Genomic DNA, 10,346 nt, shown 5'->3' on the forward strand with positions numbered 1-10,346 from the left:
AAAAAAATGCATTACATTAAACTACACTGCTCATCCAAACCACATTCATATGTTTCTTAAGCATTTATGGTTTAATATGTGGATTTTTGCTTTTGTAAATAAACAATACCACATCAACAAATATCTGAAGATGTCCTATTCTCTTTTTAGGGTCTCTGTTTTATACCGTGACGTCCTGATTTTGTCGCATATCAACACCAGGTGAATTCGTCAGCAGCTCCGACACTGACGTACAAACACACAAAAAAACACACACACACATATATATAGCCATACCACGGTGTGTATATACAGGCTGTGTTGTCTTAATCCTTCTAAAGGTTACAAGGACTGATCAGACAAGGACATTATCGGTGAGTATATGTTACTTGACCAGTGATTAGTTTCACTTACATTTTTCACCATAGGTAAAGACCTTTTGCCTAAACTTTATCAATTCTTTCCGTATGGTGAAATTTTAATCAAGGAGAAAAATTAAGGTATTTTTTTAAAAACCAAAGTGAACATAAAGTCAAGTTCTATAATTCAGGAAATGTAATGTTAGCAATAGTATCAATTTGGCAGCTCTTTACAATGTGCTATATGAGGATATCGCGACATATGATTAGTAAATTTAATAAATTTCTGATACTGTCAATGTGGTCATCCAGTTGAAGATACTTATCATTTCTTTTTTGCTTGTAAAAATAATTACGAATAAAGAATTAAATTATATCGTGAACTAGACTATTTCATTCCTCTGGACCTGCAGCTGATACTGTTTGGTAATTTGGAATTAAGCCAACAGGATAATGAAATAAAAAATTTAACACACTCGGCATATATTCTAGATTCACTTAGATTTTGATCTGTATATTTCAATATGTTATAGGGAAAGGGCTTTACATAAGTTGGAAAACTTGTGCCCAATCCCTTTTGTATATTAGATGCAAATAGAAATATGTTTAAATAATTATTAGTACATTTTACATATAGATTTTCATGAACATGATGTGCTTGTGTACATGTACTGTGGAAAGTGGTTTTAATGAAGTATGAAGTTGTGCATTTGAAGGTCATTTTAACAGCATCTTCTACATCTATGTATCATCTAGATAATAGCACAATTTGCTTACTTGGTGTAAATTGAAGAATACGGAATTTAATACACATATACTGTAAATAATGTTAAGCGGGGAAATATCGCAAACGTTTGAAACGAACTGAACAAATCACATCACACTGCCTATTTTAAAAAAAGAAATATATGCCACTGTAATGAACCAATCTGGTTCTATCCACTATGAATACATGTTTAAATAATTGTATTTAGTTTAAACTTTCTTTTATTCAAGTATTTCAATTATATACATATATATGCAATATATATGTATATAACATTTTGTAACAAAATAGGAAATGGAAACAAGTGTCTTAGACACTTATGTAAATTTATCACCTTATCATAATCTGCAAAATATATTCAGGATGGACAGCATATTGTCTCCAATGAAAAATACATACAATAATACAATCAGTGACAACAGTTTAAACAAGGAGAAAGAAAAGGAGATAATTAATGGTGAAGGGTTTTGGTTGTTAATGGGTTTTACTTGTCCTTACATACGTACAATTCGGCTTTAAGCACATATATGTTTATGCAATATTAAATCAATAGGAAAACCTGTTTGTTTTTGATATATAATCTTGGACAGCTAGGAAGATAACCTTATTTTCTTGTAATGGCAATGTCTCGTTCCCAAACAGTAGAATATCTGTGATATTATAAGGCAAAGAATATAAATACTGTCTTCTTATGCCATCATATCTGGTACATTCTAAAAGAAAGTGAGCAGTGTTTTCAACTTGACCGCATACACATAGCGTAGATTGAACAATAGTTTTACTAAATAAATGACTGTTTAAGGAACTGCATTCCATTCGTAGACGAGCATGGTATATTTGACCCATACGGGTTCCAAAAGTGTAGTGGATTGGTACTTTTCTACTTAACTGTTTATCAAGGTATGATTTTATAGCAGAAACAGACGGATTTGATCTAACATCAGACGGTAGTTTATTCCATTGATCTATAGTAGATGGTAAAAACGATTGTTTATAAAAAGCAGTTTTGCACAATATTTGAGTGACACATGTATGGCCTGAGTTCATTGTATCATATCTATGTCCATCCGAAACTTTGTGAGGAACAAGATTATACAAATATTAAGGCGTATATTGGTAAAACAATATAATTGTATTTATCTAAATCATATCAAGTGAAAAGGTATGTGTGGCTGATTATTTTTCTTATTTACCAGCATAGCTGATTTTGTTTGTTACTTATGGTAAATCTTGACATCACTCGGGGCAAATGAACTTTAACCTACCAAACATTAGTTTTCTTCTTTCAATTTGACCATTAGATCCGGGTTCGCCAATGTCTTTCCTTCAGAAAACAGTTTAATTAATATAAATGATTCAGGCTAAAAAAATATTTTTAACTAAACGAAAAATTTCTTTCAAATATTTACTGGTTTGGCGAGATGCATTAATTCGCAAATGTCATAGTTCGTGTAGAAAGATTATCTTAGCGGCGTAGCGTATTCTATATCGGTATGTGAGTCTAATCTTTAGGAGTGCAAACAGTTGTTTTTGATATATGGAATTGATTACATTGTATTTGTATGATACTATTTCCCCTGTATCTACGTCATTTTATTTGTAACAAACATGTCAATCATCATATAGATAAACTATAGATGTTCCTTACAAAAAATCAGTCTGTTTCTGATAGGCAAGTACATGTACCATCAGCCTTCATATCAGACTGGCCACCATTGGTACGTTATGCCGACTTATCCCCGATAAATATGTGGACTAACGACTTAAGTATCATCTCAATACCATCCTATTATAAAGATATCCCTGATACACTAAACAACTTACGGATGTATAATTGTGTCATCAAGCAGATGTACTTTTCAGATTTTTTTTCCTGTGCCATCTCAGAATTTATTCATGAAAGGTATCATTTTAATCATGTTGATGTCACCTCGTTTTATTTTTGTTCCGACTAGAGGGCGAGGGTATTCATCATGTTAACCAGACTTGTTAAGGTCGTGAAATATGACCCCATTAATATGAGAAATGTTGTGTTTTCTGACATATTTGGCAGTGCTACAAAAGAATAGGTTGGAAGGCGATCATCTATTATAATGTAACGGAACACTCTAGCATAAGAGATATTATCTTCCTTTAGCTAAAGAAGGGCATTTGTTTCGCTTATATCGTTTAAATTCTTTGGAACACAAAACTAAATATGTCCACGTTAAAAATAAAATGGTCTAATCATAAAACATCCTCCTATTATTCTTAGAACATATTTACTTTCACTACATCTATATATAGCTCATGGTACTATTAATATACCTTATGAAGAGGTTTTGTTTTTTATTTCTGTCTCTGTTAATGAGCATAACGGGGTTCAGTTTAAAACAGTGTATATATGAACAGGTTCGGGAAACATTTCCTGCATAAATCGTTAAGTGGGAAAATCTGATTAACATCTAATTTTTCCTGTTGAATGTCTTGCTACAAATCTGGTAGGCATGATTAACGTTGCGATTTATCGTTATTACAAGGTCAAGATAACTTGACCTTTCATGTACCTGTCTTATCAAACAATGCCAAGCAATGTCAACCAATGTCACACAATTGTCAGACCAACAGTGACGTGTTACAGTACAGCTGTCGTGATGTACAATACACCGTGGTGTACAATACACCGCGATACACCGTGATGTACAATACACCGTGATGTTGGGAGATAGTTCAATATTGTTGTTTTTTGTTTTTTGATTAATTCATGAATCGACCGGAATCAGAATGATAAAATTGCGTTATTGTATTATTTTCGCAATAGAATCATTTAATGAAGTTGTATTAACTGTCATATTTTTATACTAAAACAAAGATACAAAACGGAGATCTTTAAACGGAAACACAAATTTTACTGTATTCTTGTAGAATGCAAAATGACTTTTCATGGTGTTATACATGTACGTGGGGGTCTCACCCAAACTGAGCAGATGGCAACGAATAACAAAAACGTTAATAATAATATAGACTATAATCTTCCTTTGTTGTGCAGTGTGTATTGAGTAATACATTAAACAAAGGTACCTGTTTGTATAGTTTAGGTCATATTCTCCCCTGCGAATTATGTTTGATTTTGACTAGATGTGAGAATAAAACAAATATTAACAAATAAAACCTCTCTTCAAACAGGTGAATATTACTTTCCTCAGTAGATGTTTAACATGGCGTGGCTGTGGGCGTTAGTATGGATATCCTTGTGTATGGTGCTGCCGATGGCGCTGTCACAGAGAGTATCGAGTTTACCGAACAGTAAGTACCTTTCCTATTATTATTGAAATTATCAAAACAATTGCACTTACAACTATGTAAAGAGTACAGAGTAGAGACAGGAATTAACACAAATTTCTTGACTAATATTTGTATTTTTCCTGGATAAAAGTGTTTTAGGTTCAAGTAAACTTTCGAGTATTAAATTATTACAAAAGTACATCCCGGGCATTAACTAAACTGCAACTTAAGATAAAGCCGTAAACTGTACAATGTGATTTACAACGAGTTAGCAGACTGAAAATACATATTGGTAAATCAATTTCTTTCCTTGTTGTAAGATCTGAATCGATACAACGTATCATTACTGGTGCTGAAATTAGTAACAAGCCTGAAGTTGTTTTTCACAAATGCAAATGTGAATGTTAATGTGAATTTCAAATACGAACCTCATTTCCCTGTGGAAATCATAAGGTACATGTATACATTCCGTCATATTTGGAGTGTTTGTGTCGGTCACCCATTTAATTTTCGTTTTCGTTTTTTCCCCAATTTTATCAAATTGCTTAGAATTTACCCCAGAATTTGCGAAAAAAAATAAAAAATAAAATATTTCATGAGAAATATTGTTCTTCGTGTTTTCCCATAAAAAAATATTTACAAGGTTAGAATTGATTAATAATCATAAATTTTATTTTGATACTCACGATGCAGCAGTTTGAAAATAAGAACCGAAACAAAACGACAAACGTTTAAAGGGGCATCACGGTGAAGTAACTTTATTTTTTGTCTTTTTTTCAAATACTACATAAACATATCAAGTGAGACTCCTTATGGAAAATAACGATCGGATTTGGCTGAAATAGATTCATAAAAATGATTAAATCTAAGAAAATCATCGGTATTTCTACCTGTCTGACCAACGTTTTGTTCAGGGATTTCCCTCTACTAGCGCATGCGCATAGCACACCATTTCTTTGTAAACAAAATGACTGGCCGTGTGAAGTAAGCGAAAGAAAAGTGTTGTACCGTGTCAGCTACGAAACGAAAAGTTGCCAAATGGTCTAAAGATAGCGCAAGGAATACGTTACGGAATCATTATTGCAGGTGGGCAGTATTCAAAGGAGAAAATAACTGCCGTAGCAGTTAGTACGGTGCATGTATTCTTCCGGTTAAGCTGAAATGGAATCGACAGAAATGCTAGCGCTGTTTATGTTATGAATAAATATCTAAAACTATTAAGCTCGCTAGTATCTTTGTCTGAGTTTGAACACAGATGAACTTAGTTTAATATGTTAATGGACATGTATTGGAGAGAGTTTACTTTGTGTTTCTATAATTATACAGTGGTTTATGCGAAAGGAAGGCATAAGTGACGGGTTAGTTTGATTTTTCCATGAGGCCCTCCAAGGGATAACTGTTGTGATGGCCCACGGCGTATTTTCTGGGTCACCGAGATACGTGTTATCAGTCCGTGGATTTACATAATTTATCATATTACCGAGTTCAATAAAATGGTATGATTTAATTATATTGCTGAATTAAACGATTATTTTTGTTTTTACATGCAAGATTTAAATTAGTACTAATATGAATACCCGGCCTCCTCTGCCCCGGCAATATATAAAAAAAATCAGACAGGTTTGTCCCTTGGTGTAGGCAGGGATGTGTACACATCCCTGGTGTACAGTAGGGAAGGTGTTTAGCCCCGTACCATCTGTACCGGCCACATTCCGGTACTAAATTCAACATATATTTAAATATATCTACTTTATGTTTATGCCTATTATCATTGTTGACATTTAACTGTAAATTTGTATGACGGGAGAAGGCTGTGATAAATTGTAAAAACTTATGCCCCATCCCTTGTTTAATTTTATTGGCAACAGATTTATGTTTAAAGCTAAATAAATTTAAATTCTGAATATTAGCAAGTATGCAATTAACTTCTAATGATTAATAATCAATGTTCAATATGTTTGAATACGGACTTAGAAATCATATAACTTGGTTTCATAGTGCGGTAAGAAGTTGCAGTTGCCTGACGGCCCCTCTCTGGGGGCCCCTTTGGAAACCGTTTCATCTCGCTCGCACCACTTGTGTTTACTGCCTAGTCAGGTGACGTTATCGGCGCTATTTTTAGCAGGGCTTTCCCGAACAATTCAAGTGGTCAAACTGGACATTTGGAACGGACTATGAATATGGGGATAGCGAGGTAACATAAGTGGAAGTGCATACAATACATACATTCATTAAAAAAAAAACGCCTTTTCACGTGATGTCCCTTTAAAGCTCGTGTGATGACCACTGCAATAAAGTTATGTATTTTAACAAATGTAAATAGCAAATATTACCGGTATGTCAACAAGTGCCCTCTATGTATACATGCTATAATGTTAACAGTCTATATAACAGTGTTATTTCTGTATAAAGGGTGTTATCGTGAGCCAGAGCCGGCGTCGTGTAAGATAGGTCGACCGCGGTACTACTTCAACGTGACGACGGAACTGTGTGAGTACACGCGGAACACACGGTGCTCGGGACGTCGGCCGACGTTCTTCTCCACAGCGTCCCAGTGTATGCAGAGGTGTGGCTGTAGGGCGGACGCCGACCCAGGGCCGTGTGATGGTTATAGCACCAGGTTCTACTACAACAGCAGGTACAGGATGTGTACACCTTTTGTCTTTGGAGGATGTGGGGGGAACTTCAACAACTTCAAAACCTTCTTCGAGTGCCAATGGTCGTGTAGACCAGGATTCTTCTCCTTTGACTCCGACTTTGAATTCTGAGACCAACATGTCATCGAGACACTTTCGCTTAAGTAACACTAATATTTATCCGGTGTGTTCTGTATCTGTGTACGTAAGTGTGGTTTTAAAGAGGAGCTTCCTGATTTCTTTCGTTTGTGTTTCTACACATCATGATCTAGTTCTGTTATTATCTTCTCGTATAAAATGATAGATCCAATTTTGCTTATGTGTTGAAGCTGTGATATAGTTTATTGTTTGTTATTGATTTTGAATAGTTTTCCTTGCGTGTTGTCGCTGTGGTACAAAATGTATATATGTATATACATGTATAGTATCCTTCCATGTTGACGCAATGCCATACTGTATCCTTGTTTGTTGCCACTAAGATATTTCCTTTCTTTAATATTTAGTTATCCGATTCTCCTCTTGTATGTGTATGTATACTAATGCTTGTTCCTTTCTAACACATATGATAAAAAATATTGTGTTATCCATTTTTTTCTGACGATCAATTCTGAATTTCCTACGACTACAGTACTGGTAGTACAATGTATAGTTGATAAAGATACCGTACATATGTAGCCGAGGTCAAACCTTTTTAAATATATATATATAAGCAATGTCGCGGAGATATCTATCATATGATTTACACACGTTTACTTTGTGTCAATGTGCTAGTGTCAAACTCATTCGGAATACCCTTTCGTCATATTCTACGAAACTATGGTCACGAACTGTTACTTTACCTCATATGTATTTGCGTCACAACGTCCATTTTTAGTCGATTTAAAATCTCGCCAAAATTGGTTTGTCTGTTCATCTCTATTGCTTAAATGGTGCATTTAAAAAAAAAATTGAATTAAAACAAAAGAACAAAAACTTGTTTTTATTTCTTGACTTCTTTTAGAGATGTGATAGGTATGTGCAATGGTGATGTGATTGCTAGAAAAGGAACTATCTCACACTTATAAAAATGTATAGGAGAAAGAGTTAGGTTAAACTTGTGATGATATTTTGATAAAAGTAAGAAAGAGTTTAGCAAAATAGTCACCAGAAATACGAAAAAAGGAAGCCTCTGTTATAATCGTTTTGTTGATGCAGAAAGCGAAACAAGGCTAATATTTACTGCAATACATGAACATTTCGTCAATGCAGGACTCATTAGTTGTACTAAAGGTCAAATCAGTTGTACTGAAGGTCAAATCAGTTGTACTGAAGGTCAAATCAGTTGTACCAAACGTCAAATCAGTTGTACCAAACGTCAAATCAGTTGTACTAAAGTTAAATCAGTTCAACTACGGTCGAAAGAACAAAGGTATACATTGATCACTCGCAATGAACTCAATACCGATACGACAGAAAAACCACGGAACAGATAGGACGCAAAACAAAAGAAAATTCAACAACAGAAAGGGAGGAGATGTCAACACAAAAGGAAAGACAGCAACAGAAACAGAGGAGACGCGAAAAAAAAATAGAAACGGTTAACGCGTTAATGAATTAACATATTCATCTTAATATTGTTTATACATCTACATTATTCTTCACGTTTCGGCTTTAAGGTCCTATATAAACACTGACAATACAAACACTTCAATGTCACAAATGTTAGATATTAAGAAATATCTATATCAAGATCACTGATAAACTCTATCTAGAAGGTAGTAGTATTGAACGGAGCAGGCTTCATATCTAATAAGAATATATCCTATTTGAGTTACCGGAATGAATGTTGAAATATCTCTGTTCCATTCAAATATAACGTTTTGATGTTTGAAAATCCATTTGTACGCTGGTTTTTATATCGAATTCTTTATTTTAGTATCTTTAATGTAAAAATACACAGGATTAAAGGAAACATGTGTAGGACTAAACAATTATTTGAAGTGACTAATAGAGCATGCTGACAGATGAAATAGACATAGCATCAGTCATACCTGTATAACGGGAAAAGGGGGGACATATGGAAAACTGACTAATTAAGTGTTAATTATAAAATTAACCTATTATGTCTGGTACAGACTGTGAGATGTAGCACTGTTTCACACTACGGTGGATGTCACGAAATAGACAATAAAAAGAAACATTGATAACAGATTGATATTTATATCGTAAATAACCACATCTTTGATATTATTCTAAGTAATCAGATATACAGATGTATGTTTATAGCGCTTTTTAAAAATCATCTTGGTTCAAATGATATTCGATACGTTATCTGATTTGAATCAAATTCTTCGTTTTGACATATATTCGTGATATATACTTCATGCATATAAACATAAACTTGTATTCATTTTACAATAATTATTAAACAAGTTATTTAAACTTATATTTATCAATCTTGTTGGTCCGGATGTTAGTCCTAGCGCGCGAGGGTATTATGTGGGAGGAAACCGGAGTACCCGGAGAAAACCCATGTGGTCGGGCAGGTGACCCCATACCTGTTCACGTCCGATCAGGGAGTCGAACCCATGCCGCCTTGGTGAAAGGTAAGTGCGCTATCCACTGCGCCATCCGACCAGTTCAAACAATTATGCCTTAGTGCAATGATGTCCTGAACACCGATCATCGCCTGAACAAATTTAAACAAAAATAATGAATCATAATAAATGTGATAAAAACGTCAAGTAATGTTTGTTTACTTTCCTTGTATTTATTCCGTCTCGTAACAACGATGGAACTCTCTGTAATCTGTTCATTCACCCAAGTCAATCTCTCCTGTTGGCTCCAGGTCACAACCTTCACCTTAACCTGTGTCGTGTCCACTCCGTGGTGACCACGTATATGTTAGTATTTCCTGTTTACTCAGGAAATTCACCTTCACGCTTGTCTGTTTTATAATACTTAACATTAGTCAACCCACAGTTTAGAACGAATATGTGGAACATCTATCATTTGTGGTATTTGTACACGACACGCATTCTCATAGGTTAACTTTAACTACATGTATTTGTTATAAAATGTCATCTGCCCCTGCTGGCTGATGCCAGGTACTTGTAATAAGTCACCATCTGCCCCCAACTGGTCTACATCAGCTACCAGTTACAAGGATAAGATACTTGTTATATGACGTCATATGTCCTGGCAGGTCGACATCAAGCACTAGCAATACGACGCCATAGGTGTATCCTGGAATGTCAATAAGAAATACATGTACTTGTTATATGACTTAATCTGACCATTAAACTTATATTTATCACTCTTGTTGGTCCGGATGTTAGGCCTAGCGCGCGAGGGTATTATGTG

The 10,346-nt window shown here is 34.6% G+C and overlaps 1 protein-coding gene across 1 annotated transcript; it reads left to right on the forward strand.

Annotated features, from left to right (window-relative positions):
• The first annotated feature begins 252 nt into the window (after positions 1-252).
• On the forward strand, positions 253-7,967 carry LOC110457784 (boophilin-G2-like). Its single transcript, XM_021509183.1, has 3 exons — positions 253-353; positions 4,270-4,389; positions 6,781-7,967. Exons 2-3 carry the CDS (start codon positions 4,293-4,295, stop codon positions 7,134-7,136), a joined length of 453 nt encoding a protein of 150 aa, XP_021364858.1. The 5' UTR covers positions 253-353; positions 4,270-4,292; the 3' UTR covers positions 7,137-7,967.
• The last annotated feature ends 2,379 nt before the right edge of the window (positions 7,968-10,346 follow it).

The sequence above is a fragment of the Mizuhopecten yessoensis genome, unplaced genomic scaffold, assembly GCF_002113885.1.
Source record: "Mizuhopecten yessoensis strain PY_sf001 unplaced genomic scaffold, ASM211388v2 scaffold9309, whole genome shotgun sequence".
NCBI lineage: Eukaryota > Metazoa > Mollusca > Bivalvia > Pectinida > Pectinidae > Mizuhopecten > Mizuhopecten yessoensis.

Excerpts from the sequence above, each read along its gene's own strand:
- LOC110457784 (XM_021509183.1), top strand. The coding sequence starts at position 4,293 with ATGTTTAACATGGCGTGGCTGTGGGCGTTAGTATGGATATCCTTGTGT. Across the intron at positions 4,390-6,780 it reads AGTATCGAGTTTACCGAACA|GGTGTTATCGTGAGCCAGAG; the intron begins GTAAGTACCTTT and ends TTCTGTATAAAG.